Source organism: Danio rerio, chromosome 16, assembly GCF_049306965.1.
Source record: "Danio rerio strain Tuebingen ecotype United States chromosome 16, GRCz12tu, whole genome shotgun sequence".
Taxonomy (NCBI): Eukaryota; Metazoa; Chordata; class Actinopteri; order Cypriniformes; family Danionidae; genus Danio; species Danio rerio.
Window position 1 is genome coordinate 51,893,062 of NC_133191.1, and position 16,939 is coordinate 51,910,000.

Sequence of the window (16,939 nt, forward strand, 5' to 3'; positions counted from 1 at the left end):
ATGGGATCAGAAAAAATATCAATCTTCTAATAAAAAAAAATAAACAAACAAATAAATACATAAATCAAAAACATCTTGTAAATTTTTAGTGTTAATACATGATAAAACTCTAAAAATCTTTTCTGGTGTCACTTAGCTAAATATGTCCTTAAGACAGTTCATTTCATAAAAAAATTCTTCTGGAATCATTAAAAGCAGGACAGTCCAGTAAAATGTGTTTTATAGTGAGGGGAATTGTGCAGTACAAACACTGAGTAAGGTTTTCTGCACAACCTATAATAAATAATGCTTATCAAAAGGATAAGAGTTGACATTATTTGCATTTATGAGGGAAAATCTTCATTAAGGATGTGACACCTCTTTATTATGCATGAGACCGACGTAAAATTGCCACTTGTGTGACTTTGGTAAATCAAACATAATTGTTTGAAAACATTGACAGAGACATTTGAGAACATGTTTTTACAACACTGTAAAATACAAACCGACACACAAAACTTAAAAAGGGTTTCACTATTTTGGTAAAAACGTAATTAACATTTGCAAAAAACTGCTCATGTTTTGTGTTCAACATAGGAAAGAAACTAATAAAGGTATAAATCCACATTAAGAAAGAGTTAATGATGAGGTGATTTTCATTTTTGGGTGAACTTCCCCTTTAACTGAATACTGGTGTTGTTTTCGAAAAGCAAACAAATCTAGTTGTCTCTTAAGTTTACTTTTACTGCTAAACTGTTTCCGTCTTGAATGAGGGTTAACAACATCTATTATGCCATTTACTTTCAACCACGCTTCAGTCCTGATAATAATCAGGGTTGTGTGGACAAGACTGAATAGAGCGACACGTTCCTGCATCTTCACTGACTCTGCACAGACCCGTTATTGTCTGAGAACAGCTGCTTACAGTAACACAGTCATACACATGTTTTCTCTGACTGAAGGGAAAATTACAGTGACCTCAGCACAGATTTGCAAATAAAATCTATTATCAAGAAAACTTACTAACATAAGACAAAAAATAAATAACCTTAGGTATAACATCTGACATCCTCAGGCCTGCGCACAGCATATATTATTATTTTTCATGTATTGCTAGGGGGATTTAGAAGATCATTCATTCATTTTTCTTTAGCTTAGTCCCTTTATTCATTAGAGGTTGCCACAGCAGAATGAACTGCCAACTTATCCTGCATATTTTTTACACAGTAGATGGCTTTTCAGCTGTTAACTTAGTACTGGGAAACACAGATTCGATTCATCCACACACATACAGCAGGGCTCGAAATTGCGATCATTTTTGTCGCATATGTGCCCGAAATTTTATCTATGCGACCTTAAAATATATTTGGGAGCATTTCTGCGAGTGCTTAAAATTGTTGTGTGCGACCAGTTTTTACTGCAAAATGTTCACCACATGCGCGGATTCGGGAGACATTCACGCAGAATACATCTCTAAGCTCTTTGTCTGCACTTGAAACGCGAAACGCAGCGCTCAGGAATGGTTTAAAACAGTTGTCATGTCATCTTGCTGCAGTAAACAAAGCCAAGTCTGTAATGCTTGCCCCGCCTTCGCGCTCTTCTTATTGGCCCACCACTGCTCTAGCACTGAACGCGAATGATTGGTTAATATCAGCTGTCGTGTATGCTTTGGTCACTCAGTTCTGTTATAAAAATGTATTTTCTTGTGATGACGGGATTTCGTTGAGACATATTTTCCTCACGCTTGCATATATATATATATATATTTTTTTTTTTTGCTTGTTAGTTTGATTAGTGTTGATTTCAAACACAATAAATATGTTTGTATAAAACTTGTAGTAACGGTGCTCATAATTGGTGGGTGCGACTAAATTTTAGCTGATGCGCCTAATTTTTTTTAAAGTTAGGAGCACCGGTGCTACCAAGCAAAAAGGTTAATTTCGAGCCCTGTACAGTACGACCAATTCAGTTTATTCAATTCACCTATAGCTAGGGCCAGACGGAATCTGCTTTTTGCTATTTCTTTATTTTTTTTTCTGTAAAAATCGGCGAATTTTTGCAGAATTATTTTGGGAGTATCATAACTAAAACATTCAAATGTAAAATAAAAAGAAAAATCTTTTAAACTTGTATTTAATGTTTACAATGCAAATCCAATTAGATTCACTTTATTTGGTAAACGAAGCAAGTCTCTCATATAATATATCAACTAAAAGACAGAAAATATGACTTTACAAACTGCATTGAACATAAATCAGATGAACACTCACATTCGACAATAATATTACTGTAATTATTTTAAAAACTGTATAAATATAGATTTACACACATTTACACAAGTAAATAAACAGAATTAATGATGGGCTTAAAATCTGCGGAATTCTGCACGCACAGATTCCATGTGGGCCTACCTATAGCTCTATCTTTGGACAGTGGGCAAATCGGAACACCTGGAGAAAACCCACGTGAACAAGGTGAGAAAATGCAAACTCCACACTGAAATGCCAACTGACCCAGCCGGGACACGAACGAGCGACCTTCTTACTGTGAGGTGAAAGTGCTAACCACTGAGCCACCGTGTCACCCATTTAGAAGATCATTTAGAACAGTGGTTCTCAACTGGTTTGGCCATGGGACCCACATTTTTACATAACGCAATAACAACCAGTTTTCACTTTTTAGTGAAATATATGTGTCTAAATAGTGTTTTTAGCAGTGTGAGACACATATGACTGTCAATGGCTCAAAAAATGTGGTTTGGTGTTTGGTTTTGTGACCCTTTAAAGATCAATATACCACTGTTCATTCTTCTAAAATGACATTATTTAAGGTCCAGTGAAGTGCTTTGAAATGTGCATTTTTTTATTCCTGATTTATTAGTTTGACTCAACTAAAATATAACGAGACGGCGGACATATTGTAGCTCCTCCTATTTTTGAAAACATCCAATAGTGGTTAGTTTTATTATCGCTCTGAGTGGTTGAGATCAAGCACATTAAATGAAAAGCATCTTGAAGGGGGCGGAGCATGTCAGATACTAGAAAGCATTTGATTGGTCAAGATTTGATGATTAACTAAAGTATGAGGTGACATGATTAAAACTGTTTATCCATTTAGGTGAAAGTGACAAACTGCAAGCTTTACATGTTTATTTCAGTTTTATATCTCCCAAATGCAAATTTTGTCAGTGTTTTGGTGCGCACTAGCTTATGAAACAGATGTAGATAGCCTACAGATAGCCTATTATAATTTCATGGGACCTTTAATAATAATAATAATACACAGGAAAAGGCTCAGTTTTTAGATCTCTCACCCATGTCCTGAGGGTGCGATGAAGTACAGGCAGCAGTGCACTCTGCTGTCCGGCATTTGCCGTCTGTTCACTCGGGACTCTGCGTTCAGATAGTCCTCAAACTTGCTGTCGATGTGGTCAATGACTGGCTGCCAGCTGGAGTAAAACACAACAGAAGATTCAGGTCAGGCTTCTGGTTCAAAGCAACTGCACAGTAAATGAAAACATCACATACCCAGCTAATTATGTCAGCCAACCTGATATTAAACCATGCTGTGATAATTATATCTGGCACTCCATCAAACACACTCAAAGCCTTCTCACCAGTTGCTGTTGTCCACAGCGTCTCCGAATCCTGGAGTGTCCACTATTGAAAGCAGAAGCTGGACGCCTCCCTCCTTCATCAGCACTTTGGACTGCTCCACCTGGGGTTAACAATGATTATTTATACATAAAGGCCTCAACATTTGCCCTAGTAAATACATGCATTCAAGGCAGAGTAGATTTTGGTTGAATAGAATTATTTATAGAATCCAGTAGACCTACACATTATATTATTATCGATGTTGTGCCATATGATTGTTTTTACCATACCTTTATTTTACATCTACAGAATCGTGAGAGAATCGTGATCTTTATTTTAAGCAAAAAAAATTCTAATTTTTGATTCTCATTTTAGCCAGAATCGTGCAGCTCTACTACTTATTGCACAACACTTTATAATATGCAATACATACCGCCTATACATAAAAACCAATTCTAACCACATTTTAGCTGATTGCGCAGCCTCTCTATCTCTATTGGAGGTGTCAGCATCAGTATATAGTATTTAATATAGTATTTAATTATTATAATTCACTATAGTATATTTTGATGTGGGTGCCTGATGACTGAAAATAGATCTGCTCCTTTTTTCTAGTTCTTTTAACCTTGGACATTCCTGTTAAACAACATGTATTACTTACTTACTCCAAGGGCCGTTTATATCGAAGTTGATATTTAGCAGCACTGTGTTGGTGTTTCGTAACATCAAATTTTTTACGAGCCTAACGCTCAACCCCCAACCTAGAGAACAAGGACATACTTACATACACTTTAGCTTACCCAATTCACCTGACGCATGTGTTTGGACTTGTAAGGGAAAACCAGATGACCTGTTCACGCGAACACAGGGAGAACATACAAACTCCACACAGAAACTGACAGAGCCGGGGCTTGAACCAGCGACCTACTTGCTGTGAGGAAACAGCGCTACCCACTAAGCCACCATGCCGCCTAATAACATTTATTATTCATTAATTTTTCTCCTTCAGCTTAAGGATGATTTATACTTCTGCGTTAAATGCCGGCGTATGTTACGGCTGTGGCCGTCGGCGTCACTGACGTGCACCTCTCAAAAAATGTAACTACACGTCGCAACAACGCGTAGCGCAAGCTCTGTGATTGGTCGGCTTGGTATCGCTGACGAGTCTGGGCGGGACCGTGAGCCGCGCGAATGGCGCGAGCGATTGTTTACAAGTGTGGAGTCCCGTGAAGGAGCTCCGGATGGAAAGTTTTGTTTTGTGTTTACCTCATAGTTAAAGTTGTTGCACGTCTGACGGTTCCTGCCTCAAAATGAGCGAGTTTGAGCCACTTGTACATCCAGGAAGTGTTCAGGAAAAGCAAATTGTCTTTGGACTATGGGGGAAACCGGAGCACCCGGAGAAAATGCAAACTCCACATAGAAATGCCAACTGACCCAGCTGGGACTCGAACCAGCGACCTTCTTGCTGAGAGGCGACAGTGCTAACCACGGAGACACCGTGCAGCCCAGGACATTTTTTTTTGTTTGTTTTTTTTTGTTTAGGATATCTGTTTTCACATTATGATTCCAATGGCTAATTAATAAACTGTTAAAATGACTATAATTAAATAAAATATTCGTAAGAATAAAATATATGTTCTTTGGAAAAGTGTACTTGCATTATGATGCTATTATAGTGTCAAAATGGTCTTAAAATGACAATCATATCATTTATTGCAATACATTTTGTTGCTATATACCATACCGCAAAAACAGATATTAGGTTAACTAGGCAAGTTAGGGTAAATTTGGCAAGTTATGGTCTAACGATAGGGTTGTTCTGTAGACTATCGAAAATAAATATATAGCTTAAAACTCACGAAACTCACTTTGTTTTGGCCTGATATTGCTCAAAATGACTTGACACCTTTATAGTTTTACCTGACGTATTTTAGGGCCTGAGACATTACGAAAGTATGGTGTAAATGCCAGGTGTTAGTCTATGCTTCAACACTTTAGAAGCGTGAAACACACTTTCCCATATCTCTGTGTATTAGCGCCATGTGACGCAATTACACATTTCATGAAGATGAAATGGTGTGTAAAGCTTTGGACTCACAGTCACTCTATAAGCTACAAGTACAAACATGCAGGCCATAGCATAGCTATTACTGAAGTATTACTAAAGTATGCTAGAGAAGAACCTGCAAGTGTCAAAGCATTCTTCTAAAAACCATTATACAGCAATCTTCAAGTAAAAAAATTAAGAAAAATCATGTGCCGCTTCTTTTTCCAGTGCACAAGTGAACAGCAACAAAAGTCATGTATAGACGATTAGGAAACATCTTCACTTCGTACCTGAACAGTTTTCTTGATTCTGTTCGAAGGCCCAGGATATTCTCCAGAGTACAGATCGGTCAGGAACAGAGAATTTATCAGTGTGGACTTTCCCAACCCCGATTCTCCTGAAAAAAAAAGAGCAGAAAATACACAGAAGGTTAAAACAAGACCTGAATTCAGCACATCATCCTATAAAAACTAGATTTACTGAGCGGAAACACCAGGGCTTGGAAGACACCAAAAGAATAGTGATCGAGTATAGGTTATAAGATTCTTCTGTATACAATACCATTTAAACGAAAATAAAATCAAGACACTTAAAGAGTTATACTTCAAATAAACACTGATCTCAAACTTTTAATTTAATCAAAGAATCCTGAATCCTTTCAAATCCACGAAATATTAAGAAGCTGTATTCAGCATTAATTGGAAAATGAAATGTTTCAAGATCAGCAAATGGAATTGTTTTTGATGGACTATGTAGAAACATGACAATAATTATGTCGACTTAACGTTTAATATTTGGACATGACTTCAATAATATTTGGTGTTAACAAATAATTTGTCCTTATAAAAGCCATTTTACATGGACATTTACATTCTACCTCACCACTGTCAATGTTAATAATTACACATTTAACAAAATATATAATAGAACATTTTTATAATAGGACGCTTTGGCACCTAGACTGCAGCTCTGCGCAATAAGTTTGGCCAGAGGAGAAATGGTCATGCCCAACCGAGCCTAGTTTCTCTCAAGTTTTTTTTTTCCCTTCACTTTAGTCAATCGGTGATGTTGGTTCCTCACCACTGTCACCACTGGCTTGCTTTGTTTGGGACTTGTGGAGCTGTGCATCGATGGATTTGCTCTTCAGTGTTTGGACTTTCAGTAGAGAAATTTAAACTACACTAAACTAAACTGAACTGAACTTCAACTCATTTTCAATTTACTAGAACTTCTATGTTAAGTTGTTTTGACAAAATCTACATTGTAAAAGCGCTATAGAAATAAAAATGAATTGAAAATGTAATTTATTGTTTTTACATCAAATTACAGGATGTAAATAACCTTAAGAATGAAAAGCCTTAGTTCCTTGAAAGTGTTTATGGCTATTTGCATTATTATGATATAATAAGTGGCATAAAATGATCTTAAAATGACAATATCACTCATCGCACAAAAAAATTATCATGACAGGCCTAGAACCATGACACTGTAGTAGAGTAGATAAATAATCATAAAATTAGGTTAAATCATTAAAATCTGGTTAAAAAATTTAAACATTATCGTCATCAGAAAAAAAATATGTTAAACATTCAAATATGTTAGATGCCTGCATGATCTATTTTCACTATATTTTAGCAATAGCAATTACAAATGAAAAAAGTTTATAAGCAATCGCATGGTGATCTTTAGAAAGCAGGGTGTCTGATTGCTTATAAATTGAGGATATATTATACACAGTTTAACCCCTGTGTGCTGTTTGGGATGTTTTCATCCACTCTGGGGGGATTTTGAGTCTTAATTTGACAACAACTTTCTCTGTGTTTCAGCAAATGTAATGATTTTGGGCGTCAATTCTTGTTTTGGCACATATTTTGGAAAAATGCTTTGAAAATGTAAAAATAAAATTCAACAATACACTCTGGACAAATTGATTACCCTTTCACTATGTTGGTGGCTATTATTGCCACATTGACTTCCGTTATAATGAAGTTTTTTGATTGCAAAGGCATGACACCATCAAATTCTTGATTATTGCTGGTTTTCCCTGTAGGGAAGAGGTCAAATTTGTCATTTTTACTGTTGATCATCAGTTTCAGTGCAAAAAGAGCGTAGTTTCTGGCTTAAAATGATATAGTTATTTGGAGTAGTGTGCGCATGTGTTGGGGTGTGTAAGAGAAAACTTACGTTAAAACTAAAACTAACCTTAATATATTTTAGAAAATAAAAAATAAAGACCTCTACTTTGACTCTTGTTATTTTACCCAATAGAACTCCATATAAAAGTCGAAAACTTTTCTGCATGGGCCTTTCTAAAAGGGCTAATGCTGCCAAATAATGATTCACAGTAAAATGAAAAGTTTTACCTCTTCCCAACAGGCAAAACCACCAACAATTAAAATACATGATTATTTTGTGTCATGGCTTTGCAATCAAAAAATGTGGTTATAATAGAAGTCAATGGGGCAAAACCAGCCACCAACATATTGAAAGGGTAGTTAATTTGAACAGTACACAAGGCTTAAGGAATGCATACAGTACATCCTCAGCAATACTCACAATGAGTTCTTAAGGTAGACTTTGTAGGCAAAATCAGAGACAAAAATAGTGATTTAGGCATTTTAAATCCATCGTTACACTTAAAAATGCGACAGTCGTGGCGTTCAACTCTCTAAACAAACTGACCAAACATGTTCATCTGAAGAATGAGCAAGAAGACAAACAATTAAAATAACTGTGCTGAAGGAATGCAGAGGACATGCCCCGTGTGAACCACTCTTAAACATATTGCGTCAATGCTGGAGGAGGGAGCAGCTATTTCTTTGCAACCAGTCGAAATGATCGTCTAAGAGCCACATGGGAGAACAGTGGATTTAACCTCACAAGCAGCTTTTTGTCAGTTCTTTGCTAAATCCGTTAATGGCCAAGATGTGACAGCAACTCGGATAAACCACTGATTGTTTCAAATACTCATGATGACACCTCCAGAGTTGTGATGATGCTTCATTATCACGCCTTTAGCATTAGTGTTAATGTACTGTTCAAGCAGCGGAGCTAAACTACAGTGAACAGATGAGCGACTGGATGAAGGTTACAACTAAGAGAGCGTAACATTCATCGGCACGGTCTCACGCAGTGAGGTCAGCACATTAACTAGAGTAAAATCGCTTCTGGCAGGGTGAGTGTCTGGCACCATTACAGACTTGGCCGTTTTCCATACCCAAACACTAATACAAGAACAACTGGGTAATGTCCACCTGCACAGCACAGCCAATCTGCTTCACAAACCAGCAAGAGATTCAATAGGCATCGAAAATTAGCTAAATATTGGGATTTCATGTGATGGAAAAAGTGCAAATTGTCTACCTAGATTAAAGATTTATTTATTTGTGTATTTATGTTTTAATGCCAGATCAGCTGCATTGGCTATATTTATGGCAAAACATATACTAAATACAGTGTATCCAGAGAGTATAGCGATTCACTTTTTCCACGTTTTTGGGCCCTATCATACACCCGGCGCAATGCGGCACAAAGCAAGACGCAGAGTCGTCTCAGCGCAAGAGTCGTTTTGACGTTTTGCAGCACGCTCTTTAAATAGCAAATGAATTAGTTCTCATATGTGCGCCCATAGGCGTTCTAATCTAAAAAAAAAGGAGGCGTGTTGAGGTGCATTGCTGGCGCGTTGCTATTTTGAGGAACTTTAATAGACGGTTCAATAGACCAGATCAAGGCTGGTCTATTGTCCAGCGCAGAGCGTGTTAGCTGTCGCCTCGCTCACACACTGCTTAATACACACAGGGTGTAGAGCAATATGCAAATATCTTTACATATGAAAAAGAATTAAAGGATTAAAATATTTCAAAAATGATTATTTTCTAGCCTACATAAATATAAAAACCACCGCCTCCATGGCTTCTTCATCTCGGGGGGCTTTTTCAGTTTATTCATAACAATTTACTTTTGTATAATGTCATCATGATTAGCTGTATTACTTATATTTAAACTTAGATTTGTCCATCTGTCAGGTTTTAGACCATATGGGGCACAGCATGTACAAATGCACTATGGCGCAGAGCAACTGACTCTTAAAGGGAATGGGAGACGAGACTCTGATTGGTAGAGGTGTGAACCTATACTGGTCTCACGGTTCGGTTACGATTATCATGCCTTCGATTCGGTTCAATTCGATATTTCGGTGCATCACGGTGCATTGACAATGCTTTCCATATACAGTGTTATATTTTAGAGGAGAGGCTATAACAAGCTGTCTCTATAAACACACAGAGGCACAGCACCACACTGTCTCTCATTCAAACACAAACATAGACAGCACCAAAGAAACAAACACACACGCACGCACGCACGCACGCACACACACACACACACACACACACACACACACACACACACACACACACACGCACACGCACACGCACACGCACACGCACACACACACGCGCACACACACACACACACACACACACACACACACACACGCGCGCGCGCGCGCACACACACACGCGCACGCACACACGCACACGCACACACACACACACTTAACCCCTCACAACAGGGAGAGCTCGCGAAGAGCGGAGCAGAAAAACGAAAAAAAAAAAAAACGAAAAAAATAAGCACTTTTCCGACGGTCCCTTGCTGAGAGCTCCTCTCAGCGCGAGCTATCCTGGCTAAACACATATTGTGAGGGCTTAAATAGAGCAGTGCTCGTAGTGTGGAGCGAAAAAAAAGAAAGACAGCTGTGAAACATAACCAGCTTTGTCTTTTTGTTGGAAACACACTTTAGATCTTTTTAGGGTAAGAGGTTTTGAGTTATTCCTGGCGGCCCCCTGGATATACAGCGCCCTTAGAATTTGCCTATGGTACCTTTGCCACGGGCCGGCCCTGAGTTGGCTGAGTGTTGTAAATACTCACGCTTACCTCCCTCGCAACAGAGAGCATAGGAGATAAATGACGTCAGTACATAGTAACCGGTTATGATTATTACTGAACCGATACAGAATTGTCCGCGTCTGCATCGCGGTGCACCAAAGAAACAATTAATTTTGACACCCCTACTGATTGGTTTATTCTCAAAACACACCTATAACTCATTAAGAGGATAAGCACAACCCTGTTAGACCATGCGCCACGGCGTTAAGTGGATTTTTTTCTTCTTTAAAATAGCAAAAGTGGATTCTGAAAGGTCCTTAATGATTTTGCGCCCTGCGCTTTGTACTTTGCGCATGAAAGATCAAAATGAAGCCCTTTATGTTACAGCCTTATTTCAAAATGAATTCAATCCATTTATTTCCTTAACCTTCTATACACAATAACCCATAGAGACAATGTGAAAAAAGATACTTAAGTACTTGTGAAAAATTACATGTACATCAGTATTCACAGCTTTTGTTCAATACTTTGTTGATGCACCTTTGGCAGCAATTGCAGCCTCAAGTCATTTTGAATATGATGCCACTTGGCTTGGCACACCTGTCTTTGGGAATTCTCTTTGCAGTACCTCTCAAGCTCTATCAGGTTGAAAGGGAAGCTACGGTGGAAAGCCAAACCAAACACCTAATTGTAAGCTTTCAGACCAAATTTGAGCAAAAACAGGACAGATCTTGCATCACTGGGAATTTGTTTAACCAAGAAAGATTCACCTTTAAGCAACACGTTCTAAAATGTCAGCCATTTAGGTGCACATCACTGAAAAGTCCTTGCATTTTTCAAGATGAACAGGATGTGAAATCACTGCCATTCAACCCCTGTTTCCTGTGCGGTTATCCAAACAGCGTTCAGACCAAATGTCAAGAATGTAGTCTCGAACTGGCAAGCGTTCAAAACTAGACAGGAAGCTCCTTGAGTGGTCGTAATGACTGCGACGAACACTGAATCCATCACGTTCAATGTGCTGCTAACTTTGTTACACGTTGAGTGTAGTTCAGTATTAGCAACTTGCATTCTAAAGCTTATATTTAGTAGATCAGTATGCACGTGTTTCCTTACCCACAACCATCAGAGTGAACTCAAAGCCTCGTTTCACAGACTTTCTGTACACTTGGTTGGGGAGGCTTGCAAAGCCCACGTATCCCTCCAGATTCTTCTGCTGCTGGAAAAAAAAAAGACAGACAAACACTTTTGATCAGTGAGACTTGCTGGTATAAACTCAGTGAGAAATCCTGCGTAAATAATACTATCGGTACACTCCAATGAGCGGAGAGAGGGTGTTTATGCTCTATTCTGTTTGAAAATGAAATTGTGCTCGTACTTACTGCTGCGTATTTGAACCCCAGAAATGCGTGGTATTAGTTGAGGGCGATGGGGAGCAAAATGAAGACGTCAGAAGAGAGGTTTTTGCATCCAAGTGTTCAGCAGGAAAAGAGAGCACAAACATTAATGACATGCACAACTGTATATACACAAGTTCACAGCAACTCTTTAAAACAGGCTTAGGAAAGTAAATAAAAAAAAATTAGCCAGTAACTTCAATAGGAATAACAACTTCACGTTAAATTGAGTGAAAGTTGGTACATGTACAATAAGGCCCTGTTTACTAAGGGTGTCACGATAATCCAAATCCTCGATTCGATTACATTTTCGATTCTAAAGGCACGATTCGATTTTCGATTATGAATAATTAATTAATTAATGACCAATTAATTATTAGTAGCCTACCGTTTAAACTACCTGACCTGCATGGTCTTTGTTTTACCCATAAACAAATCATACAGTAAATGAATAAAGGCAAGATACACACATAATTACCACCTGTCAATCACTTTTTTCTGCGGGACTTGTGAATAGGCAGTGATCTGTGTTGTTATAATGGCGTCGGTAAAAAAGACGCACAACCAACAGAAACCAGCCAACAGTATCTGAGGTGTTCGCTAAAATGACTAAGTACAAGTGAGTGAAAGATTGAAGCAGTCTACTGATCCTCTGACTGCCTGAACCCGCTGTCTCGAGCCCATGGCTGTGTGTGTGCGTCTGTGTGTGTGTGGTCACGTGATGTGCGTTTTCAGAGGTAGAGAGGAAGGAGGGCTGCTCAGAAATGCTACACGCCACTGTGGATGTCAAATCGTTGTCGTTCTAAAATGCCATTTAAAAACAAAGACAGTGTAAACAGGGCCTGAGTGTGTACTTTTCGCGAGCGGATTTGCAACGGGGGCAGGCGGAGGATCGCGATGCCGGTGTTGTCTATCGGGCGAACCCTAATACGTACATAGCAGAGCTTGCAAAACCGTGTTTTTTTTTTGTCGACAACACAAACGTTATCAACATAACTCACTTGAAATCCAAAATGCTTACACACCGGCGACTTCATTGAAAGAGGAGAGGGTTTAAGTTCTGTCGACGGGTCTCCTGCTTCTGCAGTTTAACAAGCACTTCAACAAGCCTGTTTTTTCCCGCTTGGCAAGCCAAGCCGACGTGACATGGGGGCGTGGCAGCATCGACGATTCTATTTTTTGATTCGATAATCGAAATTGAGCATAAATTTCGATCGATTTCGATTTGACACCCCTACTGTTTACACTAATATATTTCGGTTTTAAAGCGGCATTATAGAATACAAACGATCCACATACACACTGGTGTTCCTGAAAAGATCTCCGTTCACACTAAACCACTGAAAACGTACATCATGTGAAAGTGACAACACACACACACGCATTCTGTCTTGTGCTGCAATGTATGGGCACGTCTGAGCTCCAGGCAGTCAGCAAGTGCTTTAAGCACACCTCCCCAGGTGAGAGCAGCACACGTCGGACAGTTCATTAAGGATCTACCACTACAATAAGGATCTCATCTCACTATAGTTGTTAAATGCAATATTTAATTCATCTTTTCTCTAACGAGTTATTTGAATCTATTACTTGTTCTCAGGGAACATGTTTTGGCTGAACGCAAAAATAAGTTAATATATTAATTAATGTAACTGCGTACACTGATTCTGCACATTTAACTGTTTGCCTGCCTTTACTTCCTATATTGTATAAACTTACTGAACGTAATACTTTTATGATGGTCATTATGGATTATTAAAACTGATATTCAGCAAAAGAGAGGGTACGTTTCATATTTTCAAAGAAAATGAAAGCAGGATGTTGTTTTAGGCTGCGTTTTGTTATAAATATGCATACATTAAGGATGACAGTCATAATAATTTCTAGCTACATGATGCCTCAACATTATGACTAGACATTTTTCAAGACCCTTTTATACAGCTTAAAGTGACATTTAAAGGCTTAACTAGGTTAATTAGGTTAACTAGGCAGGTTAGAGTAATTAGGCAAGTTATTGTATAATAATGGTTTGTTCTGTAGACTATCATAAAAAAATAGCTTAAAGGTGCAGTAGGTGATCTGCCAAAATGCTAACCGCTTAGCATATTATCTTTGGACGGCGGAGAGGGACTGTCTTTCAAAGCCACACCTCCTGAAATCGCGAGCGCGCGCACCGCGTCAAAACAGAAGACAGACAACCCAATAGTTCATGTCATTCGCCAGTTAGTTGTTTGGCCAGCGGCATGCAGGAATTACAATTATTACTAAGCCATACCTACATACTATTTCAGAGCGAATATTCAGAGTAGCATGGTAAACAGTATAATAAGGCAGTCATTGTTAAAAAATGAACCAATGTGAATATAAAAGCAACTTCAGCTCAATAAAGCAAGTTAGGTGGAATATCGCTATTTACTGGTGTTTTGTTGTTAAACAAAATATAAATCTACATTATCAATGCTGTAAAAGGACCTTATGAAACTGAAAATAATCACATCAATCTTTCACTGGGAGATTTCAGAGGCAGAACAACACGTCTGTACATATACGTCATTCATAATAACACAACACAATGTAACATAAGCTTAGCCTGACTAAAATAGTCTTAAAACAGAACATTACTCGTCTAACAGTAATACTTCAGCCATGGTGTCGTCCTTCTTCCAGCGTGCAAAAGTTACTCCAATATTTATTCAGGATTTTTAATTCAGCATTCGATTTCTCCCGGTCTGTGAATGTCTAGTGGACGCGCGGCTCTTATGCAGGCATGCACACGCAAATGGCGGATCTGCGTGAACAGTGAAGTCCGAAACTACATTTTCTGACAGTTTGAGCTGCTTATCGGAATTATGGGAAATGTCGGCCCGACAATATTTAATTGGATGAACATATTTTAGTTTTATGCCTTATCCAGAATATAAAAATACATATAAATAAACTTAGATCATTTACTTTAATCAGTGCTATTGGACTGTAAAGAGACTTAAACTTTCTCTAAAAGAAAAATATTATCAGACATATTGTTAATATTTCCTTGCTCTGTTAAACATCATTTGGGAAATATTTAAAAAAGAACAAAATATTCAAAGGGGGCTAATAATTCTGACTTCAATTGTGTGTGTGTGTGTGTGTGTGTGTGTGTGTGTATATATATATATATATATATATATAAATATATAAATTATTGTCTCCTCACACTTTGTCATTACCTGATTAACTGTCAAAGCAACAACCTTTGGTTTTTAATTTGCGATGGGCAGATAAATTATATTATATTGAATTGTGATAAAATTTGTCAACAACAATGATAATCTCTGGACTTTTTTACTCCATATTGATTTATGAGCAAAGCACAGAAATGTGCAACAATGAGAATCTAAAAGTGTGTTGAAATTAAAAATGTACCAAATTTTCGGCCACTGAAAATGTATCGACCAAAAATGCTATGCTATTTAAAGCATAGACCCGTTCATTTTTGTCGCTTCAGCTGTTGTTGGGGTACTCTTTTAAATCAAAGCATTAACAACTGATAACAAAATATTTATCCTTATTGTTCAATATGGAAAAGAATTATTGAGATTGCATTTTTGCCATATCGCCCAGCCTTATTTATTTATTTTTTTTATAATAAATATATTAATATTCTCTTTATTCCAGACACAAGGTCCACTAGTAAAAAAGACAGACAAAAAAAAGCACAATAGTAAATTAGTAAAATAGTAATAATAGTTTAATACCTTACTATTTATAACTGACATTAAAATGAATTATCGTTAATGCTCTGAAATTAGTTCTTAAAAGTTAAAATATCTTAAATATTAACATTTTTCACCTTGAAATTGTTTTATTTTTTACTTTATTTACAAGTCAATTTTGTGCTTTTTTTTATTTTTTTATTTCTTTCTTAAAATAAAACAACTGTCTCCTCGTACTGCGTCTCCTCGTACTGTGTCATTAACTGTGAGAGAATCTTTGGAATAACATGAACAGCATTTAAATCTAATTAAAATTATTTGAGATAACCATAGGCAGATGTGTTATGGAAACCTTTAAGTGCATAAACACAAATTACAATCAATGACAAAAGTTGCTGTTATCCTTAACTGAAATTTACATTGAACTGTTTTCACAACCATCCCAAATAACTGCATCACACAACCATGATCCCATGATTAATTATTAAGAAAGGCTTAACTTGTATATGACACAGTATAATAACCAAACTACCAAATTAATTGCATTTACATTTCCCATTACACTAGAAACCTTTTCTTTTAAATCATTATGCTTCAGAATGAAATTAGTTTTACACACAGCAGCTCGGCTAACTTTCATTTGTGTAGTATTTTTGGTCACCACACAAATCCCACTGATGACTAAAATGTGGAAAATATCAATAGTAAACAACGAGTAGGTGTCTACTGAAATAAATCTACACAAATAATTCATGGAATGACAGTAAAATGTCAAACTAATTCAAACACACAAGCACACACATATTCATATAATACAATAACAGGAAAGTAAAATGAAAGCATTATTTTGTACATAAAGCAAACAGTCAGTGATTTTAGTCAGTGATTAACATGAGGCGCAAGATGAGAAGAGATGGCGCAGAATATAAGATGCTTGACATCCCAATCAGAGGTCATAAAGCAAAGACTTTCCACTCGGCTGCATCCTGTAATGTCACAGCATCATTTATTCTGCAAGATCACTTATGCAATACATCTCATGACCACCCTTTATAGTACTGTTTTAATTAGTCTGAGAGCTATATACACAAAATCGAGACGCTCAAGTTGCCAGTAACGTTTAGAAGTCACTCTAGTATAAAGCCAAACATAGTTCAAATTAAAATACACAGAGCTCGTGTCAAACCAGGTGAAGCATTTAGTTATTTAAAACAGATCTTTCTACAGGATGTGAGAGCCTGACCGCAGCCTTTTTGTGCACGTCTGAATGACATGCAGCATCTGGTTTGATGTCAAGACATTAACTAAAGGAAATAACATTTAATAGAAGTGTCTGTTTGA

The 16,939-nt window shown here is 37.4% G+C and overlaps 1 protein-coding gene across 4 annotated transcripts in view; it reads right to left on the bottom strand.

Moving 5' to 3' along the window:
• The window catches only part of septin7b (septin 7b), a 36,206-nt gene that overhangs the window by 18,469 nt on the left and 798 nt on the right, over positions 1–16,939 (bottom strand). For 3 of the 4 annotated variants that reach the window (XM_068213827.2, XM_068213826.2, XM_009292677.5), the window contains exons 1-4: positions 11,626–11,728; positions 5,913–6,019; positions 3,596–3,696; positions 3,293–3,427 (exon numbers count right to left, since the gene is read on the bottom strand). In XM_068213827.2, the coding sequence (XP_068069928.1) occupies positions 3,293–3,427; positions 3,596–3,696; positions 5,913–6,019; positions 11,626–11,635 (353 nt within the window). In that variant the 5' untranslated portion in view covers positions 11,636–11,728. 4 annotated transcript variants of the gene reach the window in all.